The sequence below is a fragment of the Protomyctophum parallelum genome (genome assembly GCF_964188405.1).
Source record: "Protomyctophum parallelum genome assembly, chromosome: 4".
NCBI lineage: Eukaryota > Metazoa > Chordata > Actinopteri > Myctophiformes > Myctophidae > Protomyctophum > Protomyctophum parallelum.
In genome coordinates, this window is record NC_139700.1 from 22,482,708 (window position 1) to 22,504,949 (window position 22,242).

A 22,242-nucleotide genomic window follows, 5' to 3' on the forward strand; every position below is an offset into this window, starting at 1 on the left:
ATTATTCATACATTACAAATCATTAGTAGACAGTAATACTTTACTTACTTTATTCTGCCACTTTTTGGGCATCGTACTACTTCCACATACTTTATATTCCGCTTTATGCAGTTATTGTCTCCACCAGGCCGAAGGCATGTGGGGAGAGTATGTTTTGCACTCCGTCCGTCCGTTTGTGTGTCCGTGTGTCCGTGACCAGCTAATCTCGGCCACCGTTAACCCGGTCGATGCCAAATTTTGCACACACACTCCCTGGATGCCAACGATGAACCTCTGCCCCAAACTTTCCAGAACGGCCTGTTATAGCGCCACCAAGAGGCCGCTTTGTGCAAAAACTTCACCGTTAACCCGGTCGATGCCAAATTTTGCACACACACTCCCTGGATGCCAACGATGAACCTCTGCCCCAAACTTTCCAGAACGGCCTGTTATAGCGCCACCAAGAGGCCGCTTTGTGCAAAACAAGTTTTTGCACAGTACACCTACAGATTTTGTCCAAACATCACGCAAATTGGTACACAGTCTCTCTAGAGCCATTTCACGAAACGGGTCTTTCAGATTTATCACACTCCATCCTGATTGGTTAAGATTGGCTTCCAAAGTTCACAGGAGTGCTCAGTTTCAAACAAAATGCTGCAAATCATGAACACATCGCGTGATTTCCGTGAAATTGTGCACCCACATTCCCACTAGGCCGAGGACGAAATGCCACATGAACAATTTCAACTCAGCCTCAAGGTTGCGCTATAACTGGCCGAAAAGTGTTTTTACCTCTAACTGCACGGATCTGTGGATAACCTGGTGGAGACCTGTGCCCGGAAGGGCACTTTTTCTAGTTTATGCTTATTCTTTTTACCAATTTTTATACATTCTTTTTTAAACTTTTCTTTCAGCTTTAATAAATTTTCTACTGTACATTATATACATTGCGTCTTTTGGCGAGCCCACGCAGTTTCTGCAGGGAACTGCTTTCTAGTTTAACTTAAACGCCCAATGCATTCTCTATGGCAATAGCACAAACTTTGGCATGCTACTAGTCCTACATACTTACACCTAGCAACCCCATTCTAGCCTACTTAGGTTCATCTTACGGTGGACATGTTTGCCTGAAAAGGAATCTTTGAAATGTTTCATAGTTTTAGAAATATAGTGCTTTCAAATTTGAGACATTTAACATGGGGCTCAATGGCAGCTCTATAGGCACGTCAAAAGTCACTTTCACCAAGAAACTCCATTCACACTTTTTATTATTCAGCTTACTGTGGAGACACATGCTGGAACTTTTTTTTATTTTTATGGTTTGTAGTTTATGAGTTATTTAACTTAAACGCCCAATGCATTCTCTATGGCAATAGCACAAACTTTGGCATGCTACTAGTCCTACATACTTACACCTAGCAACCCCATTCTAGCCTACTTAGGTTCATCTTACGGTGGACATGTTTGCCTGAAAAGGAATCTTTGAAATGTTTCATAGTTTTAGAAATATAGTGCTTTCAAATTTGAGACATTTAACATGGGGCTCAATGGCAGCTCTATAGGCACATCAAAAGTCACTTTCACCTAGAAACTCCATTCACACTTTTTATTATTCAGCTTACTGTGGAGACACATGCTGGAACTTTTTTTTATTTTTATGGTTTGTAGTTTATGAGTTATTTAACTTAAACGCCCAATGCATTCTCTATGGCAATAGCACAAACTTTGGCATGCTACTAGTCCTACATACTTACACCTAGCAACCCCATTCTAGCCTACTTAGGTTCATCTTACGGTGGACATGTTTGCCTGAAAAGGAATCTTTGAAATGTTTCATAGTTTTAGAAATATAGTGCTTTCAAATTTGATACATTTATAATGGGGCTCAATGGCAGCTCTATATGCACGACAAAAATCTCGTTCACCTAGAAACTCCATTCACACTTTTTATAATTCAGCTTACTGTGGAGACGCATGCTGGAACTTCTTACTTTGAAATGTTTTGTAGTTTCTGAGTTATTTAAATTAAACGCCCAATGCATTCTCTATGGCAATAGCACAAACTTTGGCATGCTACTAGTCCTACATACTTACACCTACGTAGCAACCCCAAAGACTATTGTTCTGTCACTGCCAAAGATATAGAATGATATAGATATCCGTAGGTCATGAGTGCCTTATTTGCCTAGTTTGCTGGGAGATTGATAATGGTAGTATGGATCCCATTCAAACATCAAATAAACGTACCATGGTATATATAGGCCCTTGTGGATTCATTTAATCCACTTCTGTGTATAACAATGAATGGAAATATCTACAGTATTCTATACTTTCTTGTGCAGTCTTTACTTCTTGGTCATGGTCAATTAGAATTACTCTCCGGAATCTGGACTCCTCATGAGTATTTGTTTGTGGCTAAAGGGCTTGTATTATACGAGACTCCATCCAAACTGTGACTTTATGTAAAATACTTTTGGTAATCAGATTGATAGGGTCAATAAGGGTCAAAAACAACCTCTGCCAAAAAGAATATTTACACCATGTCAAGAGTTTATTTGACAGTATTTCAGAATATCTTTCAGTAAACAAGTTTTTTTTATTTTGTTTTTTAGCAAAATGTAATATATCCGTACTGTCGCATTTCATAAAAATAGTTGTTCACGTCTTTGAAACTACAGTATCAATGATACAGTAAACCATATCTGTAGGAATACAGCTGTACAGGGTGGATAATACACAATTAACACTACACAGTTATACTTGATCTCGATGGGGATTCATCAACGTGCCATCCTTCACAAATTCCAATATAGCTTTTTTTTCTGTATACAAAATCACCCACAGCAGGCAGGGGGCAGCCTCCACAGAGGGCTAGATGACATATGCTTTCACCTTTTTTTTTTCTTCTTTTTTTTAAACGTTGACATACAGTAAACATTTTTTTTTACAGCCTAACGACACACCTGTGACCTCTTGTTAAAGGTAGGTATCACACTACAACACTGGTCTTCGGCTGCTTGGTCATGTCACGATCGATGAAAAGAAAACAATGATGACATGTTTACTAAATGCATATTTTGGTCACGTTTTGGGTATTGCCACAGCTCCCTATTGTTTTAGAACTGCTGTTTATGTCATGCACTAGCAATTTATTTTTTGGCTGCCACTAAAATTGAAAGGGTCAGACAAAAATGAAGTCAGCGGCAAACTAGCCTGAGTGAACCACTCGGGTTGAAGACTTGGTCAGCCATTAAAGTACAATCTCAGACAGTATGCCAGTTTATGAGGTCCAGCTCAGGGTGCCATCATACTGCATTCAATTATTTGTAAACCTCATATCTAGTCCTCGTCTGCACCAGGGGACTGTTGGACGAGACTAGGGTTGCCCCAATCCGATTGGGACATCTCTAGACGAGACAGATTTTTGTTACAGTAAGTTTAAATGAGGGCAAACATCCTACTGATAACTGATAACAAAATGAAGAAATGCAGTATTAGTGACTTCATGTTGGGTTAATTCAGTTTAGCAGCAGCATGCCTTTAGTTTACTCTATTCCAGTAACATACAGTAGTCTACCTGTTGACTCCAGCAGAGTAGCCCATCATTCCCATCATCAATTAGCATTGGCACCAGGAAGCGCTAATGCAAAGTTGGTATATCGTCTCCATGATATGAATATGTTTAAGCATTAAGTGAGACTTACTTGACAGAAAACCAAAAGCCTTCTTGATTGATAAAAATGTGTGATGAAACTGTAAGATGTATGTGTAATATGTACTACTGTCCCGGAGGACTCTCCGGGCAGAGGTGCTAATTCTACACGCTACATATTATCCCTTTTTATAACACTTGATTGGGAAAGGGCAAACGCTGATACAGGCTATATACTGTATTAATGGAGAGTGCATCATTATAATTGTACATATCTTGGGGTTTAATCCAAAGACAAGCAGGCTACACCACCTACACTTTTTGCTGATATGTGAGTACTGCCTAAGCAAAGTAAAGGACTCCCCCCAAACAAACAAACAAGAAACAACAGACTAGCAATCACAATGGTTATCAGCTAGTTTCAGTAAGGCACTCCGCCCCACCTCATGTCCGATCAATCAGCATCCTCTTTTCCACACATACACCCCCTCCCACAGTGACATGGTACACATAGCACAGTAAAAAAGGTGTAGTAATGGGAAAATATAGAATGGTCTTTTTTTTCTGTTGTGCGATAGATAATACAATAGCTCGATTCTCTGCATGGTGAGCGCATAACTGATTGGTGACAAAGTACACGGAACAGTGATATGAGATCTTCTCGAAGGCAGCTGCTTTGCTTTTTTTCTTTTCTTTCTTTGACCACTCAGAAGTTCAATTAGAATAATGGGGGAAATATTTTGATTTCACGTGGACTGGGTGCCAAACGCTTCGTGTTCCACAGAGGATATTATCCTCTCTACGACTGAACTCTACCTCTAAAATATACGTGAGTCTCTGTATAATGACGTGGTGGTCTACATCCATGCATGGCATGAGAGCGCTGCCGTCCTCAGCGGTCTGCCGTGGTTGGCTTCCATACAGTCTTTGATATGTAGTTATAGACGAGGCCGTGGAAATATGGATCTTAAAATACATACATTTTCTTTTAATCTCTTTACATTGTATCTAACTACAACACTGCCTCCAAAAAAAAACTGAAAAAAAACACCAACAGGTCTGTTTTTTGCGATGACCAAATGTTCATATTTTTCCACGTCTTTACATGTACAGTATTTGATATAATGTAAGAGCTAACATATGTCTTGTTAACAACAGGGCTGTCTTTTGTGTTAGTGCAGTGTTGGAACTCGTGTTTTGAAGAATTGCCAATGTCTTTGCCTCCGTCTCCAGGTGGATTGGGAGTACCATTCTACTCTACTGCACTGACCGAAGGTAGCACAGTAGTAAATCTCTCAAATGTACATCTCTCTCCTCAGAGAAGCCCATGTGAGGTTACTCTGCGCTAACCGTTCAATCTGAGCCCGATATGGTTGAGGGATTTTAAAGGAACACGTTAATGGCTACTACTCAGAACCACATCATTTGTAATCAGAACTTCAAGTCCAAAGTCTGAAATGTCTGAATAATTGGAGTAGCTCACAAACGTGTTATAATTAGCTATATCTGTTTAAGGTGGCGGGTGTACTAATCATCTCATAAGAAGATGTGAAACAAACACAAAATATGATTTCATAAGAAGGTGGAGGGAAAAGATGGGGCAAGACGGATCCTTAGAAAGTGGGCGATGGAGATTCTTCGATCTCATTATGGACTGAACGGGGAAGCCTGTATAAAGCCAGACGGGTTTCATCCAGTCCCAAACGACCAGCTAGATCTATCTGCTCACCGTGGAGGTCCAGGACCTCAGGGTGCCGGGCAGTTTATCGGACCCAGGGACGTTCCAGGGTCCAGGGGACACAGCTGTGCTCCTGGCTGCGGGGACCTCCACACCTTTAGAGGGGCAGCAGATCCTGCTATGGGGCCCGTTGGCCCCCCCTTCTTCTCTGGGGAGCAGCGGACCTCTCTGCTCAAGCCTGTCCTGGAGGTTGACTCGTCCGTCTCCGGTGCGGTCCCCACTGCCCAGAGTGCCCCCGTTCAAATTCACACTCAAATACGGGTCCCAGGGCCACACCGTGCTGCTGCTTATAGCCTGTGTGTGTAGGTCCTTTCTCTCACAGCAGGGGGTGCTGGTATCCCTTTCTCGTCTTTCAGTAGACCTTCCCCGGGTGGCTTTAGGAGGCAAAGCCTGTGGTTGGCTGTCTTCCGGTCCCCCTTCGACCTCCCCGGGCCCTTGTGGGGTTCCCTGCCCCCTGGCGTTATACCTCTGCTGCTGGGTGGGCCTGCCACCTGTGGCCCCTCTTACGAAGCCAGGGTCTGTCGGCTGTGGAACCTGGCCTGCCATGCACACTGTAGCCTCTAGAGGGAGTTGGTGGGGGGCATCTGGGACTGAGGCTGGATGGGATGAGAGCAATGGGGTGGGCTGGGGGTCAAGGGTCACTTCCTGCAGGGAAGAGTGGGCTGTAGGAAGGGCATCCCAGGGGGTGGCACCGTCTGTTCGGGGGGACAAGGAAACAATAAAGCAGCCGAGCGGTATGCACATAGCATATGCACACATAGGGCCCTATCTTGCTCCCTAAACCATTTATTACTATCTTGACGTTTTAAAATACTTCAACTAGATCGGCTATTTGAACTATTTTAACCCATTCTGGGTGGAAACCCCTTTTGGTGTTTTACCCCTTCAGGACGGGAACACCTTCCTGGGTTCTTGTTGCTATGTACAGTACCGGAATATAGCAACATAACATGTTTGAAACGTGTTTTGAATAAACATTTGAAATTTTCAGAAAACTTAGGTTGGTAGAAGGCGTTTTAAAAAATGGCAAATAACTTTAGGGATAAGGGGTAAGGGCAAGATATAGCCCTATACTCTATGTGAAGAGAGTAGATTGAGAAAAGACAGATGCATGCACACAATCAAACAGTCAGTAAGGCACCACATACGAGCACTTTGTCACACAAATATACATGCAACAAAATGTGAGCAGCACACACCCTTTTATATGTAGTTCTCTATGTTGATATGCTAGAACAAGAATGTAGTCATGTTATCACCCAGCAACAGGCACCACTACATTGTCATTATCCAGGCAGGCAGAGGGTCACAGAGGGCATGAAGACGATACACGTTTTCTCTCAGGAGAGACTGTTTATGTAGCGAGAGTCTGACCCTAGCTAGGCAGCACTGAGATGATACTACTATAAAGAGACTACTTCGAGCCAACTTCATGTTTGAAGTTCACCTGTCCTAGAGGTTCAGCTCAAACCTCAATGTTTTTGCTAGCACAGAAACATGAAATCTTGCTCACGCACGCACGCACACACCCCCCCCCCCCCGCCTGTCTTCAAATATAAAATCACACACACACACACACCCCCCCGCCTGTCTTCAAATATAAAATCACACACACACACACACACACACACACACACACACACACACCCCCGCCTGTCTTCAAATATAAAATCACACACACACACACACACACACACACACACACACACACACACACACACACACACACACACACACACACACACACACACACACACACACACACACACACACACACACACACACACACACACACACACACAAATATAAAATCATGCCAACATGCACACGCTCACTTTTCCACACAGTTTAAAAACACAAACAAAACAATCCTTATGGAAAGAGACGTGCAGTTTTCACAAACCGTGTCTTTAGAGTGGCCCATTAGGAAGAAATATGGGGAGGCTAGTGAGTCACCTTTCATGCACATGGAGAGGTTGGAAGGTACCATTCCTAAGGGAAGGCAAGTAGAAGCCTATACTAATCATTAGACTTAAAAGCTGTGGGGTTAACACAAATTAGGCTAATTTATAATCTGTCGTGCGACAAGGCTGAAAACGGCAGATTTTCAACTGATTTTCAGTTGAAAATCTGTCATTTTCATTGAGTGATATCGCTGTACAACAAAGTATAAATGCACCATTAGGCTGAAAGGCTTTTAGCGCAACAGATTGTTAAACAAAAGCTTTGAACATCTTTTAGACGAGGCAAATTTCAGACAGCATGACAGAGGATGTAAAACTGTAGAGCAAAGAGAGCAGCGCTGAAACACATTGAGGTTAGTGTTATTGTGCTTGTTAGTATATTGTATATCCTTTGATTGAACATACGTACAGTAGCAGTGTCAATTTACTAAGCAACTATGGTTTAGAAGACATCATGGCGTAAAGTTTAATTCTTAGTATGCATAGGACAGAAAAAGAGAAGACAAGACAGATAGGGAGAAATTGCAGAATAGTGTAGAGGAGGAGTTTATACATGGCTGCATGATGGTGTCGCTCCTCGAGGATAACATGTTTCTTATACTGTACAGTAGAGTATACTGTACATTAAGCTTTAAGCGTGTGTCAGGAACACACACCATATTCTGGCACCTGTCCCGTGCCTCTCTTCAGCAGCAGCCTGACCCGTCTACCCCCCGCCTTGATGAGTTCAATGGCCCGGGCATGAGTCATGTCCCGAGTGCTGTCCCCGTTAATCTCGATGATCTGGTCCCCAACCTGTGACACACAGGGAGACAGGGCAGAGCCATATAACGGCCAATCAAGCAGTGATTGTACAAAGGATTGTGTAAAAGAATAGTCATTTTCTGAGAGTATTGGGGTAAAGTGATATAATGACACATGCGAGTATCTGACAATGTGTAAGGTCACAATACCAACTTTGATGAGGCAGTATTGCTTTGTTTTAAAAAATACAAGGTTTTCTTCATTTCCTGAGTTGGTTTCTGCCCGACAGCAGAGATATGCTGTATAAGAAGTCAAGAGTGCAGAACAAAGGTAGCCGGGCAGAGTGAGCATGAAAATATCAGTGTGGCCTCACCCTCATCCTGCCATTCCGTATGGCGGGGCCATCTTCAGCCAGCCGCAGCACAAATAGGTCCATCTTGTACTCTCTTCCCCCTCGGATGCTGAACCCAAAACCCTTCACACTCTTTTCCAGCTCCACTGTGAAATAGTCAAAGTCCTGCAAGAAAAAGACGGAGACAGTATGTACTGTATAACATGCGCACGCTGAGCAAGTACAGTATATATAGTGTATATGAAGCTAACCCAAACTGACAAAATGAAATACAACATAACTGTAGTGCAGCAGTAGCATACGTTTCATTACTAAATTAGAGCTCGACTGTTATTAGCAAAATTAATTCTGTCAGCCCCAGTCACAAATGATACTGAAAAAAAGAAACAAAGAAAATCCTTAAAACGTACAGCACTGCTCCTGATGAGCAACATGGGCCTTCTCTTCAGCCAATAAAATCCATTATAATTATAATAATAATAATAATTATTATTATTATTAGTATTAAGTCATTTTTAAAGATTACAATCATGTAAGTGATGTAAGTGATTGCGACTACTCAAGAATCAAGGTTTATTTGTCACCATACATGTAGCCTACAATCTTGAAGACAATACTTCAATACAATACAACAACAATATACTAGATAAGAATAATAGTTAATACTCTTTTTATATATACATATATTATATGTACATGTAAATATGTACATGTAAATATGCAAATGTCTTTGTCCTGGGCACCATACAGACCTCCAACCTTCACTCATGGGAAAGTGTGAGGATTTTTATTGGTATTGATGTTGATATCAAACCTTTCAGATTGCATAAAATAAAAATACAGATAAATAATAGATGTATAATAGTTATAGTTTTGGTACTTGATTGATTGTGCCCCCACATCCCACCACTTGAACCCTAGGGATGCTAATGTTCAAGTGCTTAACGCCGAACACATGATGTGAACTTGCAACGTGCAGTGCAGCTGTACCTGTGGTCTGAAGTCCGGCGGGAGTCCCAGAGGGAACTGTGCAGCCGCAGGGTGTTGTCTGAAGTCCAGCAGTCCAGGCGGGTGTCGGTAGTCCAACGTTGGTGGCTGCCGGTAATCAGCCACGGGCGGATGACGATAGTCAACTGGAGGTTGCCGGTAGTCAGTGAATGGAGGCTGGCGGATGTCAGGTTTCACGTCCTGTCTAGCTTTCACCTCAGACCTGCGGATCAAACAGGGTAGATTGGTAGTACAAGATCGGAAAGAAAGCATCGCCCGTGGGGTACAGCAGACAGCAGATGTTTCTCTTAAGGCTAGCGGGCAGTCCATTGCTCTTGCTATTGTTTTTCTTGAGGGAGATTGATGGTAGATGTGTTGGGGAGTATAGCAGAGACAGCAAAGAGAGCTCTCACAGAGACATACTCACGTCAAACCAACGAGCACAACCACAACAATGGTGAATCGTTTGCTCCTGGCGGCCTCTGTTTGGAAATTTGTGGCCCTCAAAAAAATAGATGGCCCACGGCCACGGTGGCCTTGATGCTCTGCCTGCACTGCCCCACCTGATTTCAATGTTTTCTACTCTATTCTCTGTGGTTGAGAATGAGATTCTAAATTCGTATCGGACAACATCAAGTGAAACGTCGCTGTGCAAATAACCAGTGGCAGGTTTGATTTCGAGGCCGATATGAATAGCGTGCAGCTTCAAATGCGGTGGCAGCTCTCTCCCTCCCTCTCTCTCCCTCTCTCTATTTCTCAGAGACTCAGCCATCTCTATAGCTCCAATCATCACCCACATAATAAACCTCTCCATCAAACAGGGACAGGTACCCCATGATTTCAAGCACAAGAAAGGGAGCAAATTAGACCCCGGCAACTACTGCCCTATATCTATTCTTAGCTCCATCTCGAAAGTGATGGAAAAAAATGTCTATGAACAGGTTGAAAAGTATCTCTTGCCACTAAAAAACGAATGTACGAATTCCAATCTGGCTTCAGAACATTCCACTCCACTGACACATGCCTCCTCTATTTGAGCGACCACATCAAACATGAGGTGGATGCTGGCAAACATATGTAAACAACATGACATCAGCTTGTGACTGCAACTTGTTCCTGTTCGCAGATGACTCAGCACTGCTGGTCTTGGACAGGAACAAACTGCAGGTTGAAAAGGCCCTCAGCTCTGAGCTCGGTAGAATCTGCACCTGGCTCGCTGATAACAAACTATCTTTTCACCTGGGAAAAACTGAATCCATTCTCTTTGGATCAAATAGTAATCTCAGCAAGGCTGATGGCTTCTTGGTTAGAGTGGGTGACAATATTATCACACGAAAAGATGAAATTACCTACCTGGAGGCAAATCTTTCCGGTGAAAAAATGGCCACCAACATAATCAAAAAAGTCATCCAAAGAACAAGATTCCTATATAGGATCTCTTCACTGGTCAACAATAACACCTTGAAGACCCTAACAGGAGCCCTAGTACAAGGTTTCTTCGACTATGCATGCACCTCTTGGTACCACAGCACCTCAAAGGCCCTAAAAAAAAGACTTCCCAAAACAAACTGGTCAGGTTACTACATGGCCTCACTCCCCAAACCCACCTGGAATGGCTTAGGGTTGATGACAGAGTACAGCATTTTGCAATGGGTCTGGTCCACAAGATTCGATACACCATCAATATATCCATGTACCTGTCTAAATACTTCCTTAATGTCAACGAAGTCCACACCCACAACACCAGAGGGGGTTCAACAAACCATGTGCAACACAGATTCGGCACAAACAAGGGACTAAATTAATTTAGCTCCTATGCCACCAAAATGTGGAACACCCTACCAACAGTCACTAAGACATGCGAATCCCATGACTCCTTCAAAACCGCTCTCAAAGGGCACCTATGGACGGCTGCAATTCAAAACTGGCCCCCGTAAAATCTGAATCCCCCACCCACCAACCCAGGACCTTCTAGCTGTGAGGCGACAGCACTACGGACTGTGCCACCGTGCCCCCGATTTTAAAACTTTTCTTAATAGGTGACCACTGATTTTTTAGTTTTCACATGCGTTGATGTAGCACTTGCGTTACAACTAAAGTGTATTATTATTATTATTATTATTATTATTATTCATCCTTAACCTTTTTAAGTAAAATTCATTATTTCGAAGATTATTAAAATCATTGTTGGCCTTCGTATCCTGGTATTTGGCCTTTGTGCACACCAACGGTTGGCCTTGACCCTAAAATTCACGCCTAGTGGTAACATTCAAAATGTCAATGTCTGCGATCAGCCAACTTCAGAGATTCACAATTATTGTTCTCTGCAAAACCAGGACCCTTAAATCAATGTGCATGTTCATCACGCACGTGTGTGCCCATTCATACAAGTGTATACGCAGCATAGGTGTTGATTGACAAACATCAGCCTCAGCGTTAAATTCAGATAATAAAGAACATGATAAATGTCTATGCAACCACGGAAAACAACTATTATTATTATATGGTGAAAACCGGGACAGTTGAAATGAAAACCGGGACATATTAGTATATATATTAGTAGTACAGAAATTTGTCAGAGCTTGAAATTGAGATAATCCCAGACCTGGACAAACCGGGATGTCTGGTCACCCTAATCAGGACCCATGTCAAGGGTGCAGCAGGCTTTAAATAGTATTATTGATGAAGATTTATGGTCTGATTTGTGTCATGACAGCCTCTCTGCTACTGTCAATTCTAGGTATAGATTGACTCATTATAATTTTCTCCACCAACTTTATTATACACCTCAAAAGTTGCATGGGTACAAACCTGAGATCTCAGATTGTGTAGGTGTGGTACGGAAGAAGGCTAATTTTTTCACTGTACATGGCAATGTATAAACGTTTAAACATTCTGGCATGATATTTGTGATACACTGGCTCCCTTCCCGTCGGACCCTGAACTTTGCCTCTCAGTGCAAATCTAGGAAGACAAAATCAAATTTATAGAGGTTGCACTCGGGGTTGCTAGGAAATGTATTGCAATAACATGGAAGTCTGACTCCCCCCCACCTATCGCAAGATGGTTCTCAGAAATAAACAGTTGTGTTCCTCTTGGGAAGATTACTTATATTTTGAGAAATTCGAAAGGGTTTGAATTTTTTGGCAAATTCATTTGAATTATATGGAAAATCTGCCCTTACCTGTATCAGAAATGTTATAGGTTAGTTATTTTCAGCTATCTTAGTCTGGATATATTGCTTCCGGAAATAACTTTTTCACTATAGTAGATTTGTCTCTTCTTGTTTTGTTTTGTTGTTTTTTGTTTAGTTTTTTTCCACGTTTTTGTATTATTTTTATTTTTATTTGTAATATTATTGTTATTGTGCTTTAACTGTGCTGTCTTCTATGTATGTGGGTTTGTATGTGGGGAGGGCTGTGGACCGGTGGTCTGTGTATTTTGTGAAAAATGTTAAACTTAAAAAATATATAAAAAATAAAATAAAAAGGGTGCAGCAGGCGGCTGCAAAAAGCCATTGCATCCTTAAAGGTATAATTCAGTAGCATTTTCTCTTAGGGTGCAGGGAACAGAACCCTGGGGTTGGTGCCCTTATATTATAGAGACTAGAATTTTGCGGGCCTGCGGCCCGCTCATCCTAGCGCCATTCGATGTGTCGCAAATGGGAAGAAGGCAATAGCGGGAGGGCGATGCGAGTGCTGTACTGTACCCCTTTGTACTGTACTGCACTCCTTAGTAGTGCACTGTACTGTAATGTTGTCCTCTGTACTGTACTGTACTGAACTGTACTGTACTTATTTGTTCTGTACTGTATTTTACTGTACTTCTTTGTTCTGTACTGTACTGTACCCCTTTGTACTGTACTGCACTCCTTAGTATTGCACTGTACTGTAATGTTGTCCTCTGTACTGTACTGAACTGTACTTTACTGTACTTCTTTGTTCTGTACTGTATTTACTGTACTTATTTGTACTGTACTGTACTGTACGGTACTGTACTTCTTTGTTCTGTACTGTATTTTACTGTACTTCTTTGTACTGTACTGTATTTTACTGTACTTATTTGTACTGTACTGTACTGTACAGTACTGTACTTCTTTGTTCTGTACTGTATTTTACTGTACTTATTTGTATGGTACTGTACTTCTTTGTTCTGTACTTCTTTGTACTGTACTGTACTTCTTTGTTCTGTACTGTATTTTACTGTACTTCTTTGTTCTGTACTGTACTGTACTGTATTGTACCCCTTTGTACTGTACTGCACTCCTTAGTATTGCACTGTACTGTAATGTTGTCCTCTGTACTGTACTGTACTGAACTGTACTGTACTGTACTTTACTGTACTTCTTTGTTCTGTACTGGAAATGTACCATTGTTTTGTCTGTAACTATATAGTTTTTTCCACTTTTGATCTAAGGGGGCAAAGAGGTTTATTTAGGGGGCGAATACCCCTTTGCCCCCCGTGGCGCCGGGCCTGCATTTCCAAAAGTAGTGTGAAATGCAGCCTTGAGCCCCCCCCCCCCCCCCCCCCCCCCCCCCCCCATGGCGCCGGGCCTGCAAATCCAAAAGTAATGTGAATATTTCCACAGCCTAATTACTAAAGGATAAACTAAATAAAAACAACTTTATTGGGGGGAAACACTTAGACAAAGGAATACAATCAAAAACTGTGGAATGAACTGCTGAGGAGTGTGGCAGACCATTGTCTGACCACGCCACGGACTTCCACGCTTAATGCCTGAAGCGTGACAGTGCTGTGGAGAAATCACCGTGCCTCCTGTGTCTGAAGCAGCTAGCATGGAAGCTATATGGATTATGGAACCTTTCCCTCCGATTGCACACAACCATGCCGTTATCCACGCATCCATATCCGATAGCTTTTAAATGTAAATGTCCCATCCACTGAGCAAAAGCGGTATAAGCGCCTTCTTCATTCATTCGATTCATTTGGGTTTGAGCTTTCTGACGGAGCTCAGCTGTAGTGTATTGTAGTGCTGCTGCTGCTGCTGCCTGGCTCTATGGAGCAGTGTAGAGTAGGCGTGGCGCAGCGCAGCAAATTCTCGACATTGAGGGGTAGAAACCATCCCGGTCACGTGGTTCATCTAACGCGTGTGTCACTGTGAAGGACTGGCCCCATTAAGTGAACGTAGTTGGCGTAGTAGACGCCAACATGACGATTTTGACGTAGGCAACAACAGCTTGTTGAGCAACAGCTTGTTGAGCAACAACAGCGTGTTTCACAAAAGTAATATTTGTACAGTAAATAAGACATTTTTTGTGAATGCAATTAGCCTATATGTATTCTGGGAGTGTGCAGATTTTATTTTGCATAGAGTGATGTGTGGTAAAAGTGTGGTTCGGTCGGAGAAAGAGTACGGATAAAGGCAGATAAACGGCCATGTGCTTATGTACCCCCTGTCTATTAGGGTAGCAGGATATAGATACCTGACAGGGATCAATTGTTTACAGACTCTTTAAGAATTAAAGTTTTGCCTGAACCTAGTAGAATAAAGGATGATTCCATGCTGGTGGTGACCCCCTGCAGTCACCACCCTCACCAAGAGAAAAAGTGTCCATTTCTCAATAAATCTGTACTTGTGTGCTTGTGAACTTGTGAAATATCATCAGTTACTGCCTGTCCCAATTCAACTCACTTTCGATCAAGAGGTAGTCTTGCATAGCCAGACATTTCACAGATCCGCCTACAGCAATAAATAAAAAAACACTTAAATGAGTCTTCTTGAATATTTGCTTTGACATTTTCAGAGATGTGAAGTCCCGCTGGTTTGACTGAAACATGCACGGCTGACTAAATCATGAGCCGCAGTGAGCCTGATCATGTGACATCAAGTGCAAGTCTGCCTCAAAAACGTGGTTCTCTGATCTCAAGAATGTTCTCTCCAAGTTAACTTGATAAATACATTATTTCAACGGTTCTCAGACTCATAGACTTCACAGGAATACATGCAACATTAATTCCCCTTCATCATCACAGTATTGGGATGTTGTTACCTGCCGTCATGGAGGTAGAGCTGGGGTGGAGGGCCAGGGTGCTGGGAGACTGGACTCTGCTGGGTTCCAGGTTGGGTGGCTGCTGGGGCAGGCTGGGTAACTGCTGCTGTTTGGCTCGGCTGGGCAGGTGTCTGACAGGGCTGGGCAGGTGCTTGTCCTGGCTGGGTGCTGGTCGGGCCAGGCTGGGCAACCGTTTGGCTGGGCTGGGTGCCTCCTTGGTTAGGCTGCGCTACAGGGCTGGGTTGGGTGTGGGGACTGTGTTTCTGTGTCATTGGACTCTGCTTCTCTGAGCTCGGCCCAGATTGAGCATCTGCAATGGAGAGTTGCCATGGCAACATAGGTTTCACAAAACAACACAGACGTTTCATAGCAACAGTTGGAATTAACTGCAAGCTGAACATGTTTTTAAGCCAGGAAGATAAATGAACTGCAGAACACACAGCTTGCAATGCACCCTGAAACATTAACATTAAAAGATAAAAATTACTCTGACATGAATTACTTTGTCAAATGCACCACCATCCTTTCACATGCATACATGTACTTACCCTCTTCTGGTATGATGTGCAGTGTAACAGTGAGCCCAGCGTCTTTGATGAGTTTCACGATGTCTGCATGAGGCATGCTGATGATGGACTGTCCGTTTACTGCCAGAATCCTGTCTCCTACCTTCAGCTTCCCACAGCGGTCTGCAGGGCTGCCCTCGATTATACGTCCTATCTTATGGGGCACAGCTGGAATGGACAATAGTGAGGAGAGTGTCGGTATTCATTTTGGATCAAGGTGTCCAACCTTTATAGTATAAAAGGATTTAAACTGACTGAATTGAATGACTTTTGTTCCTCTCATTATTATTGCTGCACTGTCCTCTGCATTTATCTTTGTCCCAGGCATAACTGGTGTGCGGTCTGACTGGACGGCCTCATGTGGCCTGGGGGTGTAAGGGGCCAATTGCCACTGCACACAGATAATCGAAAAAACACAAATATCTGTATCTGTCTGTCTGTCCGAGTGTCTGCGGGGCATGGGAGGTTTGGGAGGGGTGTGGGAACTCGGCTTCCCTGATTGGCTAACCCAATCACATTTGTACCACTTCGCCAATATAAGTGACAACTTATAAGTATGACAACATGTACGACTTCAGGTAAAGGATAGCCTCGGTACCAGGCTTTCATTTTTGTTGGTGCAAAAATTGAAAGCCTGGATGAACGCATTGGCCGCTCTGGTCTAAAAGTGGGAGTCAACCCTTCCGGGTGGGCGTCGCTCCAAATGATGTGACGTAGCGCTGCACTAGGGGGGAGAGGAGGGGCCGGGGGTGACGGACAGATCGATGAGATCCAATCAGGGCGTGCGCAAATCTCAGCCGAGACCCGCCCCTCTAGACCAGAAACCTAACACGTTAGCTCAGGCTAGGTAAAGGAGTATTGCACAAATGGGTGGCTACAGTATGTATTGCCCACTTGCATGTCGCCTTTTGAGGAGCGCTAGTCCCTCCAACGTCTGGCTTTCAGACATGAGGTCATGAGGCAGCCAAGTCTATGGACTTTTAGTGTTTGTCTTATTCATGCCCCCCAAAAAAATCAGGCCCCCTACTCATGATTTGTTTTAAATACCTGGAAGCAAAGAGAGCAAACTACACACATTACAATTGACAGAAAAGACTGCAAAAATACACAACTTCTTCTAGATATAATGGCCAAAGAAGAAACTGTTTAGTATGAGCCACTTCATCCTGCAGTGCACTAATACATTATATAAGATAGCTCTTCTAGACAGAGTTTTGGGATATGCAATGCATACCCCCAGGTGTATGCAGGCGTCTGAGGAAATCTCCAGAGGGTGCCAAGATTATTTAAACTTGGGCAAGACTATTTGAATGCTATGATTATACTGCATGATTACATCTCACGGTCACGTCTATTATTTATACAAATGCATAGTCCAAAATGCTACAAACTGATGGCCAACACTTGTCACTTGAGCTGTCTTCAACTTTTTTCAGCACTCTAATTGTTGCCGTTAACTAGTTCACTGTGGTATTTAACCCTATCCTTTTTAGTTACACAGTGGGCCGAGGAACACTTCAGTGATGCAGTAATGTAGCTGACAACATTGGTTGTTTTGCAGGTATTGTCACCGCAATTGTGAACACAGCATTAAAGTTTTGTTTTGTGAATCGTTATTCTACAACGGCATTTTCTGTCCGTGAGTTCTGTGACTTACTGATTACGGTGGCGTTCTCTGGTCTATTGAGGGAGCTGATGATTACAAAGCCGAAGCCCTCATTCTCCTTGCGGTTAATGACCACGTCACTGGTCTGAAGGGCCGAGCCCTCTGGAGCCAAGGCAGCGCCCGGGGCAGTGGCAGACGCTGCGGCAGGACCGGAGGCCGAGGCTGCGTCACTGCGAGGAGAGCTGTGCTGGGTGGACACTGAGCCTGGGCTTCGGCCATTCACTGGACATGGCTCACCTGGAGGAGGGAGACAGACCACATACTGTAGGTTAAGTGATCTGCTACTGTAAAAAAGTGTAAGTGTACGTTACTCAAAGTCACAAAGCCTATCTGATTAAAAGTTTATTCTAATGGTTGGCGAAGTGTAACTGTGCATGTGCAGGGAAAAAAAGAACATTCAGCATTCAATTACCGGCTTTTCAAGCATTTTCAAGGTAACCGGTCATTTCAAATGTGAGTTACTTATGCTTTTCAATTCAACATTATTTGAGAAGACAATCTGAAATGGTGCTGCTACTGCAATACTAAATATATGACAGATGCACAACAGGGGCCTGTTGCTTAACTTTTTTGGCCAAGGTACCCCTTGGGGGTGGGGGGGGGGGGTGGATTTTTAAGATATAAGATAAGAATATACTTACAACCACATGTGTACATTTAGGTGCCATTAGAACAATTTGTATTATAACATTTCAATCAAAATCATTTCATAGTCATAAACAGAAACCACTACTACAATATGTTGTCATTATCATTTTATCATGTGCCAATACTGATTCTATTCTAATTGATTGTGGGCAAAACCTGACAGCACTCTTTTCAATTAGATAAACATGATTGTAATGATACAGCATTAAAAAATAAAATAAATAATCTGTGAATTAGTTTGCGGACGCCCTGGCTATGCGTCGCAGACCCCACTTAGCCCATTTTGGGCGGGAACCCCTTTTGGTGTTAGCATCACGTTATGCTTTAGCTATAGAAAAATAGCAGATCTACAAGCTCATAGCGCGCCACCGAGTGGCGTACTACGAGCTTGTAGGTCTGCTATTTTTGAAAAATCAAAGAATGACTGATATAGAAACATAGCTTTTTCAGAAAACTGATGTAGAAGACATTTTTAGAATCTGATCTCAAGTCAGAATGGGTGACGGGGGTGAGACGTGCTACGTTTTTTACACTCTTGGTAAACAAAACGGTGCTCTCACCAGGCATTTGCACTCTCCTCCTCACTGTTAGACTGACTTGCCCGTTGCGAGCGGCCGCGTGCATCAGGTCGATCACGTATCTGTGAGGTTTCCCAGCAACCACCATCTTATCCACCGAGATGAGCTCATCTCCGGGTCTGAGTCTGCCGTCACGCTCAGCGGGGGTGTTCTCAATGATGGCGCCAATCACAATCTGTTAGGAGACGATGATCAATATTAGCAGCATACGAGAACCATTGGCTTGTGTTATAGTGATGATAATAATTATCATCTCCTACCTCTTGCATAACCTTTCAGTCGTGACATTTGCAGTGTTAATCGTGGTAACTTTGCAGCTCATCTGACCTTCCTAAATACACTGCTGCCAGCGATGTGGTCATTAACTCTGCAGCCAGATTCGTTGACCATTTGAATACGTTTAACCACTTAAACCATATATACCTCGTTGACCAGAGTCCCCCAGGGGTCAAACACTAGACTCGGCCCACTCCCTTTTTCCTCCTCAACACTAGATCTTCACCAAACTAGAATAGTGAGCTTGTAGCTCGCTATTCTATGTGTTGTGAGCTTGTAGATCAGCTATTTTTGCCAACTATTCGCACCAGAATAGGGACACTAGGGGTTCATCTGGTCAAAACCTGTGACAACTTAGACAAGGCATTTCATCATCATCAGTATGGAAAGTTCTTTCTGTGTCCCCTAGGGTAGGTACCCTCACAAAAACATGCAGTAATCCTGGTCTCTAAAACTACCTCTCCCTGGCCAGCCGGGGCGCCTGATGGAGGTGAAAGGAACTGGTCGGAATAACGTGTTCCTTCCACGTCCGGCCAGGGAAATCCCCCCCCCCCTGTCAGGTGAAAAGAAGCAGCTTGGACTCCTCATGCATAGAAGGAGGCATGAGGTCAGTCCACTGCCCCCCCCCAGGTTGGCAGAGGAAGTGTAGCGCCCAGGATTACATTAGATAATTGGCACTGGGTGAAAAAACTGGGTTGCCAAATTGTGGGATAATATTTAAAGAAGTATGGAAAGTTCTGCGAGTGGTTCAGGACAGGGTGAGAATGTGAGGGTGCTGCAGATGTTTGCGTAAGGACTGTTTTATTTGATCAGTGTGTGTGTGTGTGTGTGCGTGTGCGTGCGTGGTAATTATTAATGCAGTGTGTGTTGTGTAATATGAGGTTAGTGGTTATAAATGTGTGGTCCAGCCCGTCCCATACGAGCCTTGTCACGGGCGTCCGGACTCACAGCCTGCACGGCCTCGTCTCCCCCCAGGATGCGGAAGCCAAACCCCGTCTTCTCCCTCAACAGATGCACCTCCACCTCTATGTACTCCGCACCTGACACATGCACGCATGCACACACACACACACACACACACACACACACACACACACACACACACACACACACACACACACACACACACGCAAGAAAATAAATTCAACTCTTTACTTCATTTGAACAATTCACCCCAATGCGTGATATTCACAGTGACAGTTTGTTTGTATGTAAATTACACAGCAAAATCCTGAGCAACAATTTAACAATGAGGTTCCATTTTGTGATGATTAGCGGTGTCACCACTCACACCCACTGGTTGCGTTCAGTTCATTCACACGAGTACGTTCCCTTTTATCAATGGCTTGACGTCACACTACCTGGCGGAGGAGTGAGTTGGCGTCCCGTTCTGAGCTCCGGAAGGAATGGCTGTTTGATGCCCCGGTACAATGCGCTTTGTTTTGTTTGTAGACTCGTAAAGTTTATGTTTTGTTTGTCACATGGATCATTTGGTTTGGAGTGGAGGACAAGGCACTGTTGGAGGATCGAACTGAGAGGACGCCTATTCTCTATGGACCGTTGGGATGGGAAGGAGGAAACCCTCAGAGCAGTGGGGATTTAAACAACAAACTTTTCTGTCCGTGAGTACTTAACGTGCAGACAAAACAGAGGCAGAGCTGAGGGGCTGGATTACAAACGGGTACCGTGCGGGTTTACAAACTAGTACCGCGTTTTTGTGAGAAATATTGAGGGCTTGGAGTAACTGAGAACTGTATTGGATTTGGAACTGAACTTAACAATTGTGAATTATTATCTCTTGAACTTTGAATATTGTGTGAGTGATCCAGGTACTATTTATAGGGTGTGTAGGGAAGAAGACTGTAGGGAAGAAGACTTACAATATTAACGCTTCTAAAGAGAGATCAGACTTACTAGCACGATGTAAAAATTGAATATTTCGCTTCCCGGTTTTTGGGGGAAAGGGAAGGCGGGCGTTTTCAGAATAAAATCTCCCTCATCTGCTTGGCACTCTAGCACCTTTATTCTGAAAGATTCAGTGGCATTAGAGGTGCTAAACTGATGCTCAGGATGATGTAGTGTTAAGAGAGATGCTCTGCACTTACGTCGGCTCTCATAGATGGCCCTAGACTTCTCGTAGAGGTCGTAGGGGTCAGGTTTGTTCAGGTCAAAACCCTCGGTGGAGTCCGGGACAGAGGTACGATGCTGTGGCTGGTTGGGGAAAGGTGTACCGGGGGGCAGTACCGGGGCGTTCAGGCTGGTCTGGGGACTGCCGTGAGGGTCCCACTGGTCTGGGAACTACCAGGGTACCAGGGGACGGAGTTAAAAAAAAAAACGTTATGTGAGAATTATACATGGACTATACAGTATGTGATTTCATTTTTAAACTCTTACTGAAGTCAAATGTCCTGTTATAAGTAATGTGTTTCTTTTGCTTTATGTTCTACAGTATGTAAAGCACATTGAAGTGCCTTGTTGAAATGTTTAATACAAATAAACAAGGCTTTCACACACACACACACACACACACACACACACACACACACACACAGTCTAGCCTCCTGCACACCATAAAAACAAATCAATATTTTAAATATCATTATGATGTCGCTATGATGTGAATGAGTCATTCTGTCTGAATATTGTGTCTAAAAGGGTAGATTGTTAAATGTTATTGTTGAATTTGTTCAACATATAATGTGTGTGTGTGTGTGTGTGTGTGTGTGTGTGTGTGTGTGTTTGTATGTAAAAAGGCATAATGGTTCTGTAGCTGTAGTGGTGTGATCTGCGATTCCCAAACCTTTCGGGTCGAGACCCCAAAAGAGAAATGAAGACGTTTGCCAGGGACCCAAACTAGTGAAAATAGCAGATAAGCTCATAACACGTTGCTTCTCTTCGCACAGCATTGCGAGCTTGTAGATTGGCTATTTTCATCATACATATTCATTATATATACTTTTTTAATTTATGATATTTCTTAGATTTGTTTGTTTGTGTTAACATTTATACAATTATTTCATTCGATTTTTATTTGAGCTGTGACCCACAAATGCGTCGGAATGGGACACTATGAAGTGAAAG

General features: G+C 43.3%; 1 protein-coding gene across 3 annotated transcripts in view; it reads right to left on the reverse strand.

The window, feature by feature from the left end:
- Window positions 1–2,536: 2,536 nt before the first annotated feature.
- magi2b (membrane associated guanylate kinase, WW and PDZ domain containing 2b) overlaps window positions 2,537–22,242 on the reverse strand; it is a 126,300-nt gene continuing 106,594 nt past the window's right edge. For 2 of the 3 annotated variants that reach the window (XM_083763900.1, XM_083763899.1), the window contains exons 13-22: window positions 21,267–21,459; window positions 20,086–20,201; window positions 18,868–19,060; window positions 17,651–17,896; window positions 15,976–16,161; window positions 15,428–15,737; window positions 9,420–9,639; window positions 8,451–8,594; window positions 7,990–8,128; window positions 2,537–6,064 (exon numbers count right to left, since the gene is read on the reverse strand). In XM_083763900.1, coding sequence (XP_083620026.1) covers window positions 5,349–6,064; window positions 7,990–8,128; window positions 8,451–8,594; window positions 9,420–9,639; window positions 15,428–15,737; window positions 15,976–16,161; window positions 17,651–17,896; window positions 18,868–19,060; window positions 20,086–20,201; window positions 21,267–21,459 — 2,463 coding nt within the window. In that variant the 3' untranslated portion in view covers window positions 2,537–5,348. The remainder of the gene's footprint in view (window positions 6,065–7,989; window positions 8,129–8,450; window positions 8,595–9,419; window positions 9,640–15,427; window positions 15,738–15,975; window positions 16,162–17,650; window positions 17,897–18,867; window positions 19,061–20,085; window positions 20,202–21,266; window positions 21,460–22,242) is intronic. The other variant, XM_083763901.1, reaches the window with a different exon arrangement.